Source organism: Tiliqua scincoides, chromosome 4, assembly GCF_035046505.1.
Source record: "Tiliqua scincoides isolate rTilSci1 chromosome 4, rTilSci1.hap2, whole genome shotgun sequence".
Lineage (NCBI taxonomy): Eukaryota > Metazoa > Chordata > Lepidosauria > Squamata > Scincidae > Tiliqua > Tiliqua scincoides.
In genome coordinates, this window is record NC_089824.1 from 105,618,923 (window position 1) to 105,641,751 (window position 22,829).

Sequence of the window (22,829 nt, forward strand, 5' to 3'; positions counted from 1 at the left end):
GGAAGAGGGCCATTCTCCCTTAAGGGGCAGGCCCAGAAATGACTGCAGCAATAAGCAACAAGGCGATTGTGCCACCACTGCAATCAAGGGGCTTGTAAACATACCTGGGGTAGTGTCGGAACTGTTTCTTGTTCCATTTTTGATAAGTTTATTACTTCTGATTCACACTACTTGTAGGTAACTAACTTTCAGTAATCAGTTATCTACAGTAATCAACCCATTTTTGCCTGGCCCACAGGTGCCTGGACGCTGGTGGGAAGGCCAGATCCTTCTTTTGCCAGAGTTCCAGCTGCCCACAGGGACAGGTAAGCCACAGCAGGTGGGTCTTATAGTGTTGGCCTGCACTTGAAAAGTTTTCCAGATAGAGACCCACAATCAAACATGGTGGTAAATGAGCCAAGTCTACTAACCTGTCCTCCCTAAGGTCCACAAGTCAGCAAGATTCACTTCTGAGTAAGCATATATTGAATCATGGTGTTATGCCTATAGATATCAGTGAATATGTATCCATTGAACTAAAAGATTATGGCTGGAGTATTTAGTTACTACTCACTCTCTTCAAATCTAATTACCTTTTAGAGACAGAGGATCCAGAAATACTATAAGGGCGCATTCCTAACCCCTTATGTCAGTGCTTCCCAGCACTGACATAAGGGCAATGCAGCTCTGAGGTAAGGGAACAAGCATTCCCTTACTTTGAGGAGGCCTCTGTGAGTGACACCCAACTGCAGCATGCAGCAGATGTCCCACTGGCACCACTATGCCAGTGCTGGAAAGCACTGACATAAGAGGTTAGGATTGCACCCTAAATCTTGTAACAGACATTAATCTTCACATGTGGATTGGTCCCATTTCACACTAGAGAAGGTAGGGAAGGGAATCGCTTTGCCAACCGCCTGGATGTCGGCACCTGTACAATGCCCTAACACAGGCAGGGAGAAGTTACACAGGCAGGGAGAAGTTCTGCCCACACAGAATGAAAGGAAAACAGAAGATATTAATGCAATGATGAATTCATCAACCCTTCCATCATGTCTTCTCCCAACACACATTAAGCTTCTTAATTAAATCAGAAGGCAGCTGGCAAAATGCCACTTAATACTGTGCACCAACAAACTGGAAAAAAAATTACAGGTCTAGAAAGCCAATGAATCAGAATGATTTCAACCACATGCCATATTTATAGCTCTAGTACTTCTAAGAATAATCACATATCTTGCATGTAACAGTCCTGCTGACAGTGAAGTCAGGGGGGGAAATTCTGCTCTTACAACAGTTAAGAATTTGAACCAAATACTGGCCAATGCCAGAGAGAGGGGGAGCAACATGGCTTCAGTCCAGAATCCACTTTTCCTAGAGCAGCTTTAATAACTCCAGCCCAAGCTTTTGCTTATATTTGTCTAACAGTAGTCTCCTGACATTCCACAGTCTAGCTGATTTTCATGATCACAGTCGATTAGAGTTTCAAAACCAAGCACTATGGTGGTGCTTGGTGCTACAGTTCCGATAAAGCTACCCAATCACACTATAAAATGGGGCCAGTGGCATTTTCACATAAAAGTGAACTGCAGCCATTGTTAACTATGGAACGACAAATAGATTTCTTGAACTCTGGGACTAAACAGGGCAGACAGAACAGCAGAGACCACAACACATTTGACGCAATAAAACTGTGAGTCTGTAATATACTACACAACTTTTTGTTGTACATGTTAAAAAAATAGCATGTTGGAAAATAGCATTTCAACATGCATGACTTCTCATTTCACTGAGCAGTAGGAATTTCCAGGAGCAGTTACTACAGAGTTTGTTCCCTTGTCACAAGAGAGATTAGAGACTTTTGACATTTTTGAAATACACTTTCTCACCTGGCCCACCACAATATTTCCACTACGATGGCAAGAAGAAAAATCTAAAGCAGGGTAATGTATTAATCAGGAACAATAAAAAAGTAAGACAGTAGCAGGATTCTTCACCAGGCAAAAATGGTTAGCAAAAAGACAGTAGGGAATGTGTGGTAAAATGTAGGAGACCCAGTAGTCTTCAGCTTGAAAAATCTAAACGTTTCTAAAAATGTATACATTTTCTTGCAGAGCTGAAACTACCTCCCACCTTTTTGATTCAAAAAACACAAAGGACTGCTCTGGAAAATCAGAAACAAAAATGTTTGAAACCCACATTTTTGGAAATATAAAGACTAGCTTACAAAACTCAGTTCAGTCTACAACACAAACTTGAAACTCACCAAGTCCTACCCAGATAGAGATCACGAAAAACCAGAGAAACAGTATAGACTTTAGATTCTCAAAGCAGAAGATAAATGAAAGATGTTGCATAATCACTACAACCAGCGGTGTCCAAACATTTTGGCAGGAGGGCCACATCACCTCTCTGACACTGTGCCGGGGGCCAGGATAAAAATTTTACATTTAAAATTTGAATAAATTTACAAAAATGAATTTATTAGAGATGGAACTTATGAATGACGGTCTTGCAGTAGCTCCAGGCCTATAAAAGTCCTTGCACAAAGCAAGGGTGACCTTTCCTTCGCTGCCACTGCTTCATCACAGATATGAAACAGCAAGCAGTGGAGGGAACCCTCGCCCCACACCTCACACAGGTGGTCAAATACATGCTGAGAGCAGCTGTGTCGGGCCAGCAAGGGCTCCAGCAAGGCTCCGGAGGGCCAGAGGCTCATTGGAGACTGGGGGCTCCCCGTGGGCTGGATTGGGAGCTCCCGAGGGCCGCAAGTGGCCCCAGGGCCAGGGTTTGGGCACCCCTGTACTGGACTAAAAGTTAACTGAAGCTAAACTGAACGCTTAACTTACATGTCCCACTTGCCCACCATCTCCCTGAGGAAGAGTCCTATATGATTCAAAAGCTTGTTGTCTGATGTTCTGTTATTTTTTTAGTTGGTCCTAGTAAAGGTATCACCCTACTTCAGATTGCAGAAGTTTTTTCTTCTAATCTAATGGGTCACTATGGCCACCTAGAATTTGTGAATAACAAGGCAAAATCCCACTGGGACAAATAAGGTTTTTACCGCCTTTACTGATCTAAGGGAAGGTCATCTGACAAGTCTCCTATAGGAGGTAGTTCTGCAGCAGGTGCCACCACAGAAAAAGCCCTGTACCTCCTATCAACCTCATCTCAGAAGGCTTGAGCAGAATCTGGATCTTCTTCCCCAGTTTAATCTTTCTGTTAAACATGCAAAGTTCAATGAAGCTTAAGGTACTGGGAGGATCACAGTTAAGTATCCAGCTTATCATCATAGAATCACTGTCAAGGCATGCAACAAGGAGGAATGAATTCTGAAAATACTTAGTTCCTGCTTTCTTTAAAAAAAGTGCTGAAAACAGTTATATTGCTACAAATAAGGCACTGAAGACATCAAGTTCAGAATCCAGATTTTCAATTTTAAATAGGATAGTCTTATGTGGTGGAAAAATATTCAGGAAAAAGGCTTTTGTTAGTTCTAATTTTACCAAAGCCATAGAAGGATAATTATTTTTTAAGTGTAAACATTTAAACTAAAACTGGGAGCATTAAGGATGCACCTGCACCACATCAATTATGGTAATTCAACAATTAAAATCAGGAAAGGATTACAGACTGCTACTTTTACAAGATACTTTACATTTACTTCCCAAGTCTTTCTGAATGAATGAAGTACCTAGAGAAGCACACAAGAAACTGCTGTGTGACATAAAGCTCATATTTTAATGCAGTGGTCTTCAAACGTTTTTGTGCCACAAGCCCAAGTATGAAACTGAGGACCCACGGTCAATCCTGTCCAGCTCCCAGGACCTGATCTGCCCACCCCCAACTCCCATTGGATATGGAAATTGCATAAAACAAATGAGCATGAAGCTTCAGCCACTTTTGCTCCTGTTAGAGGTAGGCTTTGAAAGGTTACTGTGATTCCCCAAATGAAATTTCATGACCCCCTTGGGGTTGCAACCCACAGGTTGAAGAACACTGTTTTAATAGCATGCAACTGTATTTATAGCATGCAACTTCGCTGGATTTTGCTTCTAATTCAGGAACCATTATACAGCAAGGCTATGTGAATTCTGTAAAGAAAATTCAACTATTGTCAGGTGTTCTGTAAGTATATAGAGCACTGGTATTCAAAGTGGTGGGTCATGACCCACCATAGGAACTAAAAACGGGCCATTCCCCCTTAATGGGAGTGACCCAGGAATGGGTGCCCCACTGGTGCTGCAGTTTTGGGCACTCAGAGGCTTATCTCCCTACCAGGGAGGGGGTTGGCAAGCCATGGAGAGGGTCCAGGAGGCCTGCAGCCTCCTCTGCAGGTCTCCCCCAAGCGTCTTATCGCTCCTACCTATAGGAGCCCCTGCAGAGGGGGCTGTGGGCCTCCTGGACCCTCTCTGAGGCTTGCTGATCCCCCTCCCCATTAGGGAGACAAGCCTCTCAGTGCCTAAAGCGCCACATCACCCTTCCCAGTTCCTGCCCCTGCAAGCACTTACCAGCAGTTCTCAAACTCCTGGACAGTTTGAGAACCACCAATATAGAGTAACAGCTTACAGAACAGCTGCACATGGTTTTCTTCACCAAACAAATGCTGAGCTCTGCAAGCTCTATACATTTCTGAGCATTTTGTGTGATTTATTCAGCTAATCATAGAAAATGGCAAGGAGCTCTACTTTTGAAGCTAATAAGTAAAGGCACATTGCTTTTTTTGGTCTCCCCCACCTGCCCACTCACCTCCAAGAATGAGAGTTAGGAGACCATCTGGTACAGTACCCAACATAGGACAAGCTGAAGCAAATATCTTGCAAAGTCCATGTAAATATGCACAGATAACTTGGGACCCTAGCTAATCTGTATTGTGGGGTAGTTCTCTGAGATTTATGGCTTGTGATGTTTTAGATCTTTTGCATTTTTACCTTGATAAGTGGTGCATTCAGATATTCTGAAATGAGCCATGCTTAAACTGTCCTGTCCTATGTGTATCCTATTGAGAATATAGCTGATTTCCAAAGTTTTTCTAAACTTCGGTGCTGGATTTGGTTCATGTCTTGAGTATATAACCTGAAATCTGCTCCATTCTGGAAAATGTAACTGAAGATCCTACCAACAATGATTATGTTTCAGGATAACCATTATTAGTAGTTACGATCTTATAACTAATACCAGCAACTGCATGTCAATGTTGCATATGGCTCATCATCTTAGTTACCATTCAGCACAATGACATTCTGTAGAAGCATTTCCATAGATTTACTAACAATTTTTAAATTTAAGAACTGTAAGAACTGTAATATTGTACCAGATATTAGTATCTACTTCAACATTATAAGTTGTAGTTACAATGTGCAACAACTGTACATCAGTGTAATACATCAGTGTAATAATATAGGGAGACCTATAAAGTTTCAAGTAAACAATGGAATTTTGAGCACTTTTGATTGATTTAGCTGTCATTTTAATAGATTATATTGCTTTATGTTGTCAGCAGTTGTATGATAGGAACTGCCAAAATGACAGTGCCCCAGGCTTAAGTTTGTTGAGCTCACTTTTATAGGATCTCAAGTCTATTCAAACAGAACATTTAAGGTCCAATACAGAAGCTTTCCCTTCAGGTTGCATACACAGACCCTTCTTCTATGTGTGTGAAAAAGTGACCCATTTTGAGTCTTTGTTTGCAGCCATAAAAAACACTTACTACTTTTTTTGCCTCAGTAGACTTGAAACACGGTTCTACAAGTGTAAGAATTACAAAGGGGTTAAAGTCTTTACAGAGCACATGTCAGTGCAAGAGGCAGTGTACTGACCAATACATACTTTCAGTAACCAAATACTTCTACTGAACACCAGCTTTCAAAGCACAAGTGAGGACTGAGGAAGAAAGAGAGATACACACACACTCAGCAGGTAAGAAAAATACCATCCTGTGGTTTAATATTTTAACACATTAGTAAAATATGAGCACGAGGGGGGGGGAGATTGTTGCTGTTCTGCCATTCCAGCTTCAATGAAGTCCTCACAACATTAATGGACAGGTATCTGTAGCACACTCAACTTATCAGCCATAAAGACCACAGCCAAGATGAAGCCCATGTTTCATGAGCTAAGGGGAAGGAAAAAACCAAATCTCCTTTTGCAGTCAACATAGAGAATCTTCAAGAAACTGGCCATACTCAGAAAATGACATTTGTCATATAACCTATATTTAAGATGGGAGAGTTCCAACATCAGAGAGAAGCTGCAAAACAATGTACCAACATTTGAACCAGGCTCTCCTTGTCATCAAGGTAACATTCTTTCGAGAAAAACTATGCAAGGCAAAGGAAGCCTGGGCACGTACTATTCTGAGGGATGCAGCAAAGTGTACTGCAGTGAGCAAAATCACAAAAGCCTGTAATTAACACAAAACTAAACTCTCCATTGACAAAATTGTTGGCACCACAGTGACAGTCAAACACAAAATGTGACCACACAGGAAAAAAAGAAAAGAAAAATCCTATAGTCTTTTGCCTCTCAAAAGGCTCCTATGGAAAAAAGATTTTCAATGCATTCTGATTGGAAGGGAGTGTGCAAATTACTGCTGAAAGGAAAACCCATCAAGAAACCTATACACCGTTGTACTGGACCCAAAGTTGACCCCTCGCCACTTCCATTTTGCAGAGCTACAATATTAAACAGAACCATCTGGTTTTGCCTTTTGTCCAAATTATTACAACAGGACTGGCTGCCTGAAAACCTAGCAGAAACATGACCTTTACGCTGTAGCTTTCCATAGATTTCAACTCTCCTGCCTCAGCAGAAGGATATACATACAAACCTATATAAAAACCAAGAGATACCAGCTGCAGAGGACAAAAAGATATGTTGAAAACACAGCAGTGATTGTTGCCCACTGTTGAAGATTAATGGCACATCTGTAAAGAAGAACAAAGTCAAAATAGAATTGAACTGTAGTCATTGTCCTGAAGCTAGTAATACAGCAGAAAAAAAGATTTGTATGAACCTCAAATTCTTATGCATTTATATTCCATAAAGGCACAGTCTCCAGAGGCTCCAGGGGAAGGTGAAGAAAGGCCTCTCGCTGTCTTTTGTGCCTGAGTAACCACATGCCTTGGCAGTCCTGCTGCTTCCTCGGAGATCCCACATCCAGGCAGCGAAATGCACATAGTCCAAACTTACATGAGTCAGGCCTCATATCTCCACATCACTTTCTTTATCATTGTCATGGTCACCATCATAGAACTCATTGGATGTCTCTGGCCTGCAAGAAAAATTAGCACAGGGATAAGGAGGCAATGGGGGGCCCATAGTCCTAAATTAAGCACAGACACATATTAACCCTTCCCACTGACCAACATAGCAACCTATGAAAAATAGCAACCTGGTCTGTAAATAACTGTTTCAACACAATGGCACCTGTCAGGTCTCTCTAATTAAGCTGAGGTACAAAAAAAAAAAAAAAACACTCAAAAGGGAAAGAAGGGAACTTGCCTGCTGTAGTTCTCCTCTGAACCTCTCTCTTCTGGATCAGGCTCATCTGTGCGATCATAGCTCAGCAGATCAGAAGGGACATCATGGATCTGGACACTAGGTGCATGGTTCAACATTTTCAAATTCTCAAATATAGTCTGCCGGATTTGATCCAAGTACTGGTCAAGAGAAAAAGCAGCAAAGTCATGTTGCAGAGATAAACCAGTACTTAAAAATTTGTCAAGTTTCTGCTATAGCTTCTGTCTGGCCACTATAAATGCTGATAGTGCTAAGAAGTTTGTATTGTTTGAAATGCAGTGTAGGGAATCTCAGACACCAACAAAACATCTTTGGAAAACATACAATACGTCATGGGGCAACACAGAGCTAGACTAGATGCAGTCTGATCTACCTACCTGTCTTGAATTCTGGTTTTCAATTCTCGTGCTGACATCAGGGTGAAGGGTAAAATCTGGAGCAAAGTATTCAAAGTATTCTGCACAGAGACAGATGGAGAAGAGTGGATTTATGTATATTGGAGGTATATTGTTTAAAGAGGGGGAAATTCTCACAGCCCATTCTACACCACATTAAACGCCTACGTAGCAACTGACTGACACCCTGAGCAAGGAATGCCTCCCCTTTTATTAATATTTCACCCACTGTGAATTGTTTATTATACAATGAATTGTAAGAGCAAAGATGTGTATGCCAAAACCTCACCATAAAAATACAGTTCTATAATTGCTGAAGGAAACGCTAGAGCACATGAACTGCATTCATATGTTTTCCTGCTGCTTTCTATACTGCTTTGTGCCAGGTGACATGCAGAATTGAACTCAGCTTTTTCTATTAATATCACACCATTTAGGTATGATAAATATCAGTGAAGTGTTAACAGGGAGGTTTCCGACTTACCACTATATGGGAGCTCCTCACTAATTGCTTCATCCACAAGCAGAGACGTTTCGTAAGTCCTAAAGGGAAAGCCAGAGTATACAACTGTCTTCACATCTCACAATCCATGCAATTTGTCATCAAGACAGAGAAAGTCCCAACCCACCTTCAACAAAAGGGGAATGCCACATCAAGTTTCCAGAAAACTCACCAACATCGGGCCACATTACGAACTGTGTAGCCACCTCCTCCTAACACCAAAAGGGGGATGTTGAAACTTTTTACATATTCTACGCACTCCCTAAGATATAAAATTTATAAAGATAAATTAGTTACTCTCACATTTGTTTACATTCATCTCTATGCTGCACATAAATCCAGTAGAACTGTGATGGATTATAGATCATTACTCTAACTGGCTGATGAGATGAATCAGCTGATCAAAATGCTCTGGATATAAAACAGAGGTTGACGCTCCTCTCAAATGGTGCCCCTGAGCTACAAATGGGGCCCCTGAGCTACTGAGAACCACACTCGCCTTGTAACACTGAAAATTTCCTGAGCACTCATATTAAAGGTCCAAGAAAGCTGGTATACCACAAAGACTGAGTCTTAATTATCTGAGGCCAATCTGAAAAGGCCAATCACTCCCGGATTGGCCTTTTCAGCCACACTAGACGCTGTGCCAGAACCACCTTTCAGAACGCGATACCATAGTCTTTCGAGACTGAAGGTTGCCAATACAAATTATCTGAAAACTGGGTTCTGACTTAAAAGAAATTCTTGCACTGGCTTCAAGACTGAGCGTAAATGAGCCCCTAAATGAATAGAAACTTTCTACTCATGAGTTCTGCCTCATAAAAACTCTTGATGGTTGGTTGGCAACCTTCAGTCTCGAAAGACTATGGTACAAGCCTACAGCACCCGGTATTCCCAGGCAGTCTCCCATTCAAGTACTAACCAGGCCTGACCCTGCTTAGCTTCCAAGATCAGGAAAACTCTTGATATCATCAGCAGAATTGACAATTCACAGCAAATACACATAGACCAGAGAATAATCAATCCTGTAGACAAAGGCATTAAAAATCCTCAGCTATTTCTGCCTTTTGTGAGAAAACAATTAATGTGTAAGTCTGTCTTAGAAAGCACACCTGCTAGATGGGCAGCTTTTCCCAGGCAGATGAACAAGTAAAATGCACTAACAAGGCCAACACCACCATTGAAGCAGGCTGATTGGCAACCCAACCCCAAATCACCAAGATCTGATCCCATAACATGCTATTGCCGAGGGAATCAGAAATGTATCTTCAGCTGCCAGGATCACTCCCCAAGGAAGAAAAACCAGCAGTTTCACACTATAACGACTAAGAGTAGGAAGAAATAAGATGCAGCAGATCCAGCATTGGATCTTCTAAGAGAGGTGAGTGAGAGGGTACAGGCTTTTTTAAACATAGCTGCAGGGGGCTCCAGAGCGGGCTTTGATTTTATCTGGAAGCTGCAGGAGGAGACTTCTACACTTCCCAATGTAAGTTATAAAATCAAAAAGAGCTTTGGTTTAAAATAAATTGAAGCTGTTATAAATTCATTCATGTTTTAAAACATACAGAAATTGGACATTCAGATGTGGCTTAAGTTATGCACTACATAAACAGTAAAGGATAGTATAATTATACAATATAACTATACAAGTTATATAAGAATACAATAGGTATTCTTGTTATGTATATTTTTCCTATATGTTCCGATACATTCTCTTTCCTGCCCCCTTCTGCCCATACTCTTCTTCTAATTTATGTAACCTCAATAGGTGACATCATAAACCACTCTGACTGCTTAAACAGCATGGAAGTTAGGCCTGACTTAAGCTGTATTATGAAGCGACATTGCCATGGCAATACAGCTTCTAACAGGAAGGACCTCTATTAGAGACACTTGCCTGAGGGCAAAGGGTGAGGCTTGAGGGCAGCATTCCTTAAACTACAAGATGTACTAACAGACCTACACTGCATGTTGCTCAAAGTTAACAAGAATTTAAAATAGAAACTTTAAAGTTATATCACCTTAAAACTATAATTCACTGTGCATTATCTGTCTTGACGTCAAGGAAAGGGCACATCCTTGGTATCTCACGGAATTTCTGATCTAAACTACATGGATGGGGGGGAAGGAAAGGTAGTTTCTAGGAGACAATGATATGGTACAGGCTCCTCTTTAGAGGGAAAAATTTGAACTGCTGCTAACTCAATCATCACAACTTGGATTTTCCTGAAATTTGGCCAGAATAAACCCAATGTCATGTAGATCTACTATGCAAAATTTCATACTAGCAGAAAAAAATAATGTGAATTTTATAACAAGTAGTATTTTGGGGTTAACAAGTAAAACACCAAAGAAACTGGTCCAGCCTTAGCATCCTTGTGTCTGTACAATCACCTAACAGAAGCTGTTACTAATCTCACAACAGGAAAAATACATGTACTGTTTTTTCCACTGTTGGGGCTAATAGCCGGTTTCGGGGGGGGGGAGGTTTAAACAGACTGGAGCAACTGCACAGGGAGGAGGATATGAAATTTTTCTTCATCAAATACATACACCCAAAAGGCATAGGTACCTGTCCCAAACCCACTCTCATACCATTAGTCCAGTTAAAGCTTGAGACCCCTACAGTTGCTTTAACAATTTTTTTTATTTTTTTATTTGTGTAAGTTGGGGAATCCAACACCATTTGTTTTGGCCCTAGCTTGCCTTTTTTTTTTTTTTAACCTTTGTCAGTTTGTTAGAAGGACTTACCCATGTCCTCTTATACTGAGGTTAAAGCAACCCAGACGGTCACAGCCTAGGGAGTCTGCGCCACACTTAGTGGGGGGGGAAAAAAAGAAGAAAATGACAAAACTAGAGCTCTGGCTTTTGCAAACTATATCTCAGAGGTAAACCAAGTATCCAAAACAGCACCAAAGCATCTTAGAAAGTTTCCCAGCCAGCCCACCATCACTGTCTTGCCCCATTCTCCTAACCCCACCAATTCTCCATGAAAAACTATAGGCCAGACAATTCAAGCACCACGCAGAACTCCTATAACTTGGGTGCTCCATTCTCATACCTGCAGCACTATGCATGTGGGCTGATAGAAGTCTATCACTTGATTAATTACTGGTTGGAAGAGGTGTTTGTAACCTTTGAAGAGAAACACAAGACAGTGCTGTTATAGCTCTTCTGCTGAAGTGTGTGCACAAAACAGGTTATACAGCAATGCCGAGGGAGAGTTCTTCCACTCACTTTGGTCATCAATGCCATCACGCAAAGGCACATTCAGACAATAATAGCGGCCACTCTCTGCCCCAACTTCATACATGTCACCTGGACAAAACACAGGACAACACACCGAAGTCAAATGTCGATTTTCAAAATGAACAGCATAGGATAGTGCCAAAAGGTGCAATTCAGGTCATATGAAATTTGGTCTCATCAACAGCCTGAAGAAGTTCTGACACTATTTAACTAGCTAACGGAGCATGACCTCCAATATGCCTATCCGACAGCAACTGTTCTAGGTCTCTTCCAGAATTCTCAAAGTGTGGTATTCAGAACTCAAATTCAGAAGCACTCAAAGGAATATTTGTTCCACCAATAAAGAGCGATAAATGTTCTCTACCTGTACCAGGGAAGAAGTAGTTCCCATATTTGTGAAAAGACACCGTCATGACACGGTCTGTCAAGTAAAAAGCCTCCTGAACGCCATCTCCATGATGAATATCTATATCAATATAAAGTACTCGTGGATGATACCTGTCAAAGTAGAAATCAAAGATGCATTAGAGAGGAGATAGAAGCTGGCAATACCTGGGTCAAATCCTGAACCCAGCAGTGTTACCTAGCTCCCCAATAAGCCAATCCAAGTTTCCCTTCCTTCCTTTGGATTGCGGAACAGAAAGGGAAACAATGATAGAATTTGTTTTTCTAACAGTTAACGTTTCAAAATTGTCTATAAATTGAAATTGAAAAGAGGAAAACTGACAGAAGAGAAGGGATCTTTCTCACGAACTCAAGCAAGTCCTAAAAGAACAAATGCTATTAGTATGCCACTAATCAGTAAGCTATTCTAAAACCAAGAAAATTGATAGAATTTGATAGAATTGATAGAACTACTTGATTTTTAAACCATGAATTTCTAAGAAATAATTTTGTCCAAGGTGGTTTGAAGTAAAAACTAATTGGATATGGTGTCAGCATTGATTTGGCAAGGGAAAACACACACACACATGATGCTTAACCACAGGAATTAAAGCATATCAATCAGCATATGTGTATGGATGGAGGGACCATCACACCTAGGAATGGGAAGGTCCACAGGCAAAAAACAACCCATTAAAAACAAAACACTGAGCCTATGGTGCAGTACAGTTACATAATAAGGCATCTTTTGACAGCATCTGTTCCCCCCACCCCACCAGCACACAGGCAGTTGCGCAAACTTACTTAAGAAGTTCCAGAATGCCAATAACAATGTCGTTGACGTAGCAAAACCCAGAAGCCTGGAGCAAGAATAAAGTAAAGTGGCTTCAGTGAAAAGTGAGTCTTCCCCATCCTTCAAAACAAGGAAAGCAGGCTTGCCTTATTACCTCAAACTTCTTGGCATGGTGTAGACCTCCAGCCCAGTTTATTGCTATATCACAAATCTAGGAACAAAAAAGGGGCATATTAGCTCAATGGAAAGAACAATATGCCACCAAAATAGTAGCATCAGCAAAAGAATGATCAATTCGCACATCCTAAAACTAATCTACCCATCTCTGTCTACTCTCTTTGCATAAAACTGTTCAGGACATCTGGGGCACAGTTTGTGCAATGTACCTACAATAAGCTTTTATAAGCATTTTCAACCTTCACATACAGTATCTCATCATACCCTCAACAAGGACCCTATAAGGTAGATCAGTATTATTACCTTTACATTGAGACTGAGGGCGCAATCCTAACTGCGCCTTGGACCAACACAAGTCCCTTGCGCCAGCCTGGGAGGGTCGCAAACGTGCCATAAAGCATGTTTGCACCTCCTTAGGAGGAAGCTGTGTCAACACAAGGAGATGCACCGACACACGGAGGCTGAATCCAGCCTCTGTGGCGGCTTCCCAGTCAAGTCTTGCGTCTGCCTGCCTGGGCTGTTATGCAGTTATAACCAGATCCCAACCCCCGCTCCCGAGGAGAACAGAGTGGCTTCAAGCCGCTCCACTCTCCTTGGACGTGCCACCTCCAGAGGTGGTGCAAGTCCAAGGAGACCCATAGGAATCAGCAGCCCTTACCCAGGGGTAAGGGGAAAAGTTTCCCCTTGTCTCTCTGGCTAAGCTGCTTCTGGCCACAATCCTGCACTGAGTAAAATACAAGCCTCCAGGCTTGTCTGTTCCAGCGCAGGATAGGATTGTGCTCTGAGAGAGATTATAACTTCTCCAGTCATCTAGCAAGTTCATGCCACAACTAGGGATTCTCAATTCAAAGCTTGGCCTCTGTTAATTCAACAACAGTTGTCAAGAAACTCCACCAGAGCAAGCATTTATGAGCACTGTTTAGCTGGGCAAAAATACACAACATTTATAAGAGAAAAGAATACTCTCTCTCCATTCTTCACTGCACTTTCACAGGTTGCGGCAGCTTTATGCCAGGAAGTGATCCTGTGGTAGAAGATGTCTACCTTGCCCCCCCAAACAGACGCGAACCTGGGGATCGCTTCCCCACCTCTCCCCTTCCCCTGCCCCTTAAAGGGACAGGGAAACCTTTACACTAACTGGTGGGTTGCGACCCACCAGTTTGACAATCACTGTATTAGGGTGTAAAGAGGATGAGCACAGCACCTTTCTTACCTTATTATTTAGCTGTGTTGCTCCTTGCAAGGAGGCTCCAGTATATCGAGAGCAAAATTCAAACAGCCCTGGGAACACTGGGCTGAAAAAGAACACATATTTATACAAAATTCAGGACAGTGTGATAGATACATACACTAGGAAGGAGTGGCCATTTTGGTAAGGGAAATCATATGACCTCTTTACTAGAGCTAGGTTAAAAAACACAAAAAGCTCAAAGAAACTGCCTGGCCAACCACTGTTGAAATAGCAGTGTGCAAGATTTCAGTTTACTCAAATCTGTTCATCAGCAGTGGATCACAATTCCACATGACATATGTCTCATACATGCATCTTCCAGCAAACATGGCAAATCCACAACTTCCTCCTAACCTTTAAACTGAAGTTGAGGCAAAGTATCATCAGCACATTCGTACTGCGCTTCTGAGACATTCCAAATGCATCAGAAGGTACAAAGCAAAAAGCAGACAGCCACCTTGAGCTTGAAGCTGGAGGGGGGGGTGGGCAACTGTCCCATGCAGTTGCTCTGTACATCAGAGGAGTTCAGAAGGCCTCTGCACAAATAGCAGAAATAGAGTTGTGAAACAAACCTGGGGAAATATTTTCCACTTGCCCCCACCCAATCAATTTTCATTTTTTCCCAGTGGAAAAACTGTACATTTGGGGGAACACTGAAAACAATTCTGAGGATTTTTTTTTCCCCTTTGGGAATGAGAGAAACAATTTTTAAAATAAGGTGTTACACTCTCAAAACACCAGGAATGGAGGCATGAGGCATGGAGATCTGTATGCAAGACAATCTACAGAAGTAGAGAGCGATAATACTGTGCATATCATAGACAAAATACTACATTCAAATCCAAGATGTATTTCTGTACCTAGAGTGTGCTGCCATCTTCAGGAGCATTCCCTGCATGTGATTTGCTGCTTGATAACCTACTTTTAGATGGTACACCCTTTTGGGAGAGGGAACCATTATTTGACAGCCTCTACAAGTAGCTTGGTGAACATTTTTGTTGCAAAGGACTGTATCAATATTCTTAATAATATTAGTGATACTTTGGTGAAGAGTTCAGTGCTCCTAAGCCTGCTGTCCTTTGACCTGTCCCTAGTCAACTTTTTCACCTCTCCTTTCAAATGACTGACACAGACACTTGCTACAAACTGGGAAAGATCTTATTGTCCTGCCTTGCTGTGAGATAAAAAGGCAAGACAGTAGTGAGGCATAAACAGCAGGAGTCTGTTGTAGATACCAAAGCCTCAGAAGAACGATCTGAAAGTTTGGGTGAGAACTGTACGCTGACCAAGTGTAGCATAGGGCATAATGGTTTGCAGCTCTCTTGTGGGTGCGTTTCTAATCTACATGTACAAAACTAAGGCTTTTATACTTATAATATATATGCCAAATAGTATAATTTTATATATAGAGAGATATAAATGATGAATTTTATGTTGCTAAAGCAGTTAACTACATTTAGGCTTGATATGAAAATAACTATTGCAAATATTTCAATTTTTTCCCAAAATTTCTGTTTTTTCCTCCAAAATGGAAAAATGTGCTATTTTTCCTGTGATTTCAAAAATCTCTGGAAATTTTACATCTCTATGCAGGAAACTACCCCTCCATATAGGCTTGAGGGGAATGGAATCCTGAAATAAGCTGAGCTTTGGAATCTCTTCAAGTGTTCGAGAAGTACAGTACTATTGCAAGGATATCCTCTGCCCACCTCCCAACTTGAAGATGGAAGTGTTAAGCAGAACACTTTACAACCCCCAACGTTTTCCCCACTTTGTAGCTGAGGAAGGGGTAGAGATGGCCCTTCTCTGCAGTTACAAGGTGGGGAGGTTTGCTAGGCTATGCACTTGGATGTGTGGGAATGGGGATAACATGACAAAGGAATCGGTGTGCAGAGGAACTATGGGGCATCAAAACAAATGACAGAAAAGCCAAGCATGTGCAGAGTTAAATTTTACATAATGGAACTATAATAATGTGGCATATCTTGGGCCACAAGTCTCTAGTATGCCTAAAATGCACAAATAAGTTGCAAAACCACTGCTTTGGAGATGTTTTCCAATATTACTTCAATTCAAGCTACCCACCTGAATCTGGGCCCATTTCATATATTTAGAAGGTGTGAAACACTTACCAGTCATCTCCCACATTGAAAGTATTTAGGCTTTTGGTGAATCCTTGCATGTTGTTAGGACTAACCCTCTGAAGGAAGTCAATGTAATCTTCTGAGTGAAAGCGGCACATATCATGCTGGGATGCTTGGTATGGCTTAAATACCTGTAGGAGAAGTTTCTCTCGTTCAGAGCTGAATTTAGCAAGAGAGGAAAACCCTAATTTGTATGCCATCCACAGGGATGTCAAACTAATTTCATATCATGGACCAAATAGCATTCTGCTGAGGGACGGAAGTGACATCTTTAAGTAGGAAGTGATGTCATTAATAAGATGATGGCCAGAAAGAAGCACTTTGTTCTCACAGAAAAATTCAATGACACATTAGAAAATGTGCAAATCTTGATCATACTTTCAAGAGATGGGTGAGCCCAATTATCACATGGGCCAGCCTTTCAGCAGCGCCGCTTCTGCTGATGTGAGACTTCATAGCTCAGCAGCTGAGAGGTGCTCTATGATGTGATGCCTCAGCAAAAGCAGCGCTGCTGAAAGGGTAGCTTTGGGAGAGTTCAAGTATAACAGGGTTCAGATAGAGAACTTCCAGGGGTATTTGGCCTACAGGCCTTATGTTTGACACCCTGGCCTATAAGATTCAAAGCCCAAGTTTACATACTACCCCAACAGCACTCCTCTTTCTGTGGTGGGAAGATTAAGTCATGACTATAACTGTTTCTGTATTCTATATAGACACTGATATAGATCTGCAAAACTATAAATTTTACTACCCTAAAACATACATTAGTTTCCTAAAACAAAATCTGAGCTCAACCCAGGAAATGCAGTACTTACAATCATCTTCTTATAGAGTCCATAGTGCAACACCAGACTGTGTGTTAGTGCCAATCGATGTGGTTTCATAGGATGTCCAGTCCCTGTCATGAAACAAGAGGGGGAAAAAAACAATTAAATCAATATCCCCACATGAAACATGGGCCACTGGTTAAGATCTAGCCAACCACAGCATACAGATCAAAATTCCTTCTACAGAAGCAGATGCGCAACATGGGAATGAAAAGTGTGTAGTGTGTGGCCTGCAACATGATGAAACAGTCATTCTTTTATAGCACAATAGCACTAAACTGCTTGGGTTCAACCACATGAACCTGTGCAGTACAGTATGGAGAGGGGCTATTGTCATCATACTTCTGTTACGCCATATGTAAACATTCTGTTGGGGTTGGGAGTGCATACCTGATGCACAACCATAATCCTTAATTCTATTAGGGATCTGCCCCCCTTACAACTAAAACAGTCCTTTTTTAAAGCAGATGTTGTGTTTAGAACGTTATTCTGTCGTCATTTGTTCTCCTTTATTCTCCTAAACCAGAAATTCCCAAGCATTCTAGCGCCGCAACCCACTTCATCCTCCATGGTGAGTTGCAACTTGATGGTCCCTGCCGCACCTCTTCCAGGTCAGGCCAGGCCCATAAACTACTTCATTAGTCTCAAGTGACCCTCAGAATGCCTTCTGAGGCCCACAGATGCCAATAGAGTGAGTTGCACCCAGTGTGACCAGAAAGCAGACACCAGAGGCTCCCAGTAAGGCTCTGCAAGGAAACACTGCCATAAGCTATTAAGAGTGAGAGCCTTTTCAGCAGGACCAGCCCAAGACTGGTCCTGTGGTTCTCCAATATTCTAGCTCTAATGCTGTCCTCCTCTTTACATTTCTTCTTCCTCTCTATCCCCCTCTGCTTTCTCCTCTTTTACCAATCCAGGGAGGAGAAAGAGGGGCAGCAGTGTAGGCAGGCAGAGATGGGTACCGCCCCCAACAATCTTAAGGCAACACTTCAGTTGGCCTTATGGATGGGCTGGCCAACATTTCCCAAACACTTAGAAAAAAATGCTGCAAGCCACTCTGAGTCAATGTGGGACATCAATCAAACAGGTAAATTGGGGGAAACTGATTAGGATAAAAGAACTTCTAATACCCCTAAAGAATAATTTAAGCTGTAAAGAGGAGAACCCCTTAAAAACTCAAAGGTTGGAGAGGGGAATTCATGTTGGAGGATATTTCCTGCATACCTTGGTATTCCCCCAGGTAAATATAGAATGTTCTCTCATGTTTATGGGTTGTCTTGTTTTGGTGTCTTACTGATTAGCAAGGAGTCATTCACTTTGCTATTACAGGGAATAGTTAAGGGCTCATAACAAAATAATGCACTGTATTCCTATTCGCTAACAGTTCTTTCACAGTGCCCTGTCACGGCAGCACTGCACTATGAGAGAATGAGACTGCCGCAAGAGCTCCCCCAAGATTTGTGCAACATCTCACAAGATTGTGCATGATCTTGACCCAGTCATGATGTTAGCACCTGGGAGAGCCACACTCCTGTAAGTTCACCACAGCATCCAGTTTGGGTACCACTGGCATAAGCCATTTAGGGGCTCCCCCCTCCCCTCTCACCATGATAACATATATGTTCTGTGGCTCCAAAAAGCCACTGAGATTCCCAGGCCATGCAGAAACCCTTATCTATGTGAGGTTCCCTTTCACTGCCACATGATCAGCACTGGTTAGTTGGCAACCTTCAGTCTTGAAAGACTATGGTATCGCGCTCTGAATGGTGGTTCTGACAAAGCGTCTAGTGTGGCTGATAAGGTCGATTTGGGAGTGACAATCCCTTCCACACTGGGAGCAAGTGAAGTCTGTCCCTGGTCTGTCTCCCTGGCTATGGGCCTTCCTTCTTTGCCTCTTTGCCTCAGTCTGTTGGCCGAGTGTCTCTTCAAACTAGAAGAGACCATGCTGCACAGCCTGCCTCCAAGCAGGACGCTCAGAGGCCAGGGTTTCCCACTTGTTGAGGTCCATGCTTAAGGCCTTCAGATCCCTCTTGCAGATATCCTTGTATTGCAGCTGTGGTCTACCTGTAGGGCGCTTTCCCTGCACAAGTTCTCCTTAGAGGGGATCCTTTGGGATCCAGCCATCATCTATTCCCACGACATGACCGAGCCAACGCAGGTGTCTCTGTTTCAGCAGTGCATACATGCTAGGGATTCCAGCTCATTCCAGGACTGTATTGTTTGGAACTTTGTCCTGCCAGGTGATGCCGAGGATGCGTCAGAGGCAGCGCATGTGGAAAGTGTTCAGTTTCCTCTCCTGTTGTGAGCGAAGAGTCCATGACTCGCTGCAGTATAGAAGTGTACTCAGGACGCAAGCTTTGTAGACCTGGATCTTGGTATGTTCCGTCAGCTTCTTGTTGGACCAGACTCTCTTTGAGTCTGGAAAACGTGGTAGCTGCTTTACTGATGCATTTGTTTAGCTCGGTATCAAGAGAAAGAGTGTTGGAGATCATTGAGCCAAGGTACACAAAGTCATGGACAACCACCAATTCATGTGCAGAGATTGTAATGCATACATTACAATGTAATATATGGTGAGGTGAGTCCACATCCTGAACCATGACCTGTGTTTTCTTAAGGCTGATCATCAGTCCAAAATCTTGGCAGGCCTTGCTAAAACGAATCATGAGCTGCTGGAGATCTTTGGCAGTGTGGGTAGTGACAGCTGCATCGTCAGCAAAGATGAAGTCATGCAGACATTTCAGCTGGACTTTGCACTTTGCTCTCAGCCTGGAGAGGTTGAAGAGCTTTCAGTCTGATCTGGTCCGGAGATAGATGCCTTCTGTTGCAGTTCCAAAGGCATGCTTCAGCAGGACAGTGAAGAAAATCCCAAACAAGGTTGGCGCAAGAACACAGCCCTGCTTCACTCCGCTTCGGATGTCAAAGGGGTCTGATGTGGAGCCATCAAAGACAACAGTGCCCTTCATGTCCTTGTGGAAAGACCTGATGTTGCTGAGGAGCCTGGGTGGACATCTGATCTTGGGGAGAATCTTGAAGAGGCCATCCCTGCTGACCAGGTCGAAAGTCTTTGCAGGATCTATGAAGGCTATAAAGAGTGGCTGTCATCGTTCCCTGCATTTCTCCTGCACTGGACGATCAGCATTGGATCACCAAATTTAATACCAGAAGGAATTAACAGTGGTCTACTGTATGGGTCTGTTATAAAGATTACTGGAATTAGTAGCATTTGCAAACCATGTTCCAAGCTTTTCACATACAATATTTCAGAACTACCTGTTACATGCAGGGTTGTGGTTTTGGGGCTTGTTTTTTTTTTTTACATTTTGCTGTTGTTGGATAATCCAGACACTGAGGCTACAGTTTGAAAGGGGAGACCAGAGCAAAGTGACAGGAGCTTTTTGGAACCCAAGGGGACAAGTTGAAGCACCCTGCCAGCTCAAATATGGAGGCAAAGCACAAAGTCAGGGAGGGGGAAGGGCAAGGCCCTGGAAATCACAGCTTTTGGCTTGGCCAGCCAAAAACCGTAAACCACTGATTCAGAAATGCAATGCCCTGTACATGGAATTTCTGTTTATCTACCTCAGCTAAAAACTCTTGTTAGATTTAGCCTCCTCTTTAAAAATGTGTCCAATTCTTTTAAAAACAAAATCTAAGCTAGTGGCCCTGACCCCATCTTGCTAAAGAATATTTCATGCACATGATGCTCTTTGATGTTAATCAGTAAGAGCAACCAAGGTATATATTAGCCTAAATATAGAATAGCAACTCTCTATATACAGAATAGCGACAACAATAGCATCCAGACTCATGAGAGGTGCCTATGGGATAGCAGTAGAGCAACCCCTGATGCAAGACAAGAGTATCTTGTATTTTCTTGACATTCTGGTCTCACACCAAGGATCGCTGTCACCCCCACCCCACTATTCCACTTCAGGAGCAGCGTGCACAGTACTATCAGACTAACTATAACTGTGATATTCTGAAGGGGGTCAGAGAGGTAAATCCAGAACCACAGACTGTTTAACCTCACAAGACTCTGTTGTACAGGTCCAGCCTACTTATACACAGATTTTTTATACACGGATTTGACTCAACACGAATGGCCCCTGCAAATGAGAAGGAATGTGCTGATCCCTAGAAAAGGGGAAAAAATGCATTCCTTTAAAATCAGTTTAAAAAACTGAACAGTCCCTTAAAAATAGCCTCCTTAATGAGAGAGAGAGAGAGAGAGAGAGAGAGAGAACACGCACAGCTGGTTGACAATCCATCAATCCTTGTCTCTCCAGCGGACCCCTCCCTTCCCTGAGCAGGTGAAAGAAAGGTGATCACTTTGCATTGGTAAAGGGAGGGGCTGAGTAAAGCACCTTTCTAAGCCCGCTTGGAGGAGGGCTGATTGATGGATTGTCTTCTTAAGAACTCTTATCTTACATGACAAAGGTCAGCAAGGCTGTTTTTAAATCACTGGAGCAAAGAAACTTTGTTTTTTAAATTGATTTGCTATAGTGCATTTTTTGCCATTCACATGAGTGCTTGGAATGGAATCCACGGGGAATAATGAGGCTCAACCTGTATATTATTACAGAAGAGCTGCAACCAGGGTTCTTTTTCCAAGATGTGTCCTCCTCTCTTTTAGCCCCATATCCTGGCAAAGAACTTAGATGTCCTCCTTTTCCCTGTGCATGGGCCTCTGTAGGCAGCACATAGCCTTCTTGTAATTAATAGATATATATAATAAGAGTGTTTTCAGCTGGTTTGTATTTATATTTTTTTTATATCCTACATTTGGGAATGCCTTGTCCTCTTTTGCGGTTATGACATCTGGTCACCCTGGCTGCAACTCAAACACCTGAAGCATCATTTATTATGTGGACAGCTACCTCCCCACATCAGAGGCTTACTTGAATCAAATTATCAATTCAGTCATGTCCGACCCTTGATGACTCCATGGGCCTTACTATGGGTACCTTACTATGGCTTACTACTAGAGGCTTACTATGGGTACCTGAATCCTAGCCATGTTTACTCAGAGGTGTGGGCACCCCATGCAGAGGACTGCAGCCTGAGGTGGCAGGAAACTGGGGGAGGAGAGCTGCAGCTTCACCTCCAACAAGTTGTGTTTTAGGAGGCACCATCCCACAGTCCCTCACTCCCTCCAGAAGGCAGAAATTGGGGCTGTCCCTTTGTGGAGCATCATCTGGGGAGGATGGGAGAGCCATATCTTCCCTTCCACCTGCAGACTCAGCCTGCAATCCTATCCACGCTTTCCTGGGAGCAAGTCCCATTGACTCTAATGACTGACTTCTGAGTAGACATGCATAGGCTTGGGCTCCGAGGCTGCCACCCTACCCACACTTTCCTGGGAGTAAGCCCCATTGACTACAATGGGACTTACTTCTGAGTAGACATGCATAGCATTGGGTGCTCGGTTTGAGGCCCCCTCTTCCCCCCTCCGCCTTCTCACACGCACCGTAATGAAAGTTTCCCACATCCGGGTCATAGAAGTAGGCCACAGTCTTCGCCACAGTCTTCGCCATCCTTCTCCACCCAACGACCCTACTAACGGGATGACTCCGCCCTCCAGCTATCCGCCCGCCCACTAAAGAGCCGCGCGCGCTTACGTCATCGCGTAC

The 22,829-nt window shown here is 42.7% G+C and overlaps 1 protein-coding gene across 1 annotated transcript; it reads right to left on the reverse strand.

The window, feature by feature from the left end:
- Nucleotides 1-4,439: 4,439 nt before the first annotated feature.
- Nucleotides 4,440-22,774, reverse strand: HDAC3 (histone deacetylase 3). The gene is made up of 15 exons (XM_066623534.1): nucleotides 22,667-22,774; nucleotides 17,191-17,273; nucleotides 16,364-16,506; nucleotides 14,214-14,295; nucleotides 12,978-13,034; nucleotides 12,835-12,890; nucleotides 12,011-12,144; nucleotides 11,635-11,715; nucleotides 11,459-11,532; nucleotides 11,149-11,213; nucleotides 8,570-8,659; nucleotides 8,380-8,438; nucleotides 7,878-7,957; nucleotides 7,483-7,640; nucleotides 4,440-7,252 (listed from the first exon to the last, which is right to left on the reverse strand). The coding sequence occupies exons 1-15, from the start codon at nucleotides 22,731-22,733 to the stop codon at nucleotides 7,183-7,185; spliced, it is 1,299 nt and encodes a 432-aa protein (XP_066479631.1). The 5' UTR covers nucleotides 22,734-22,774; the 3' UTR covers nucleotides 4,440-7,182.
- Between the last annotated feature and the right edge of the window lie 55 nt (nucleotides 22,775-22,829).

Coding starts and splice junctions, on each gene's coding strand:
- HDAC3 (XM_066623534.1), bottom strand. CDS start 22,733: ATGGCGAAGACTGTGGCGAAGACTGTGGCCTACTTCTATGACCCGGAT. Junction 13,035..14,213: donor CAACACAGCTAAATAATAAG/GTAAGAAAGGTG, acceptor TTTTGTTCCTAG/ATTTGTGATATAGCAATAAA. Junction 12,891..12,977: donor ACCATGCCAAGAAGTTTGAG/GTAATAAGGCAA, acceptor TTCTTGCTCCAG/GCTTCTGGGTTTTGCTACGT.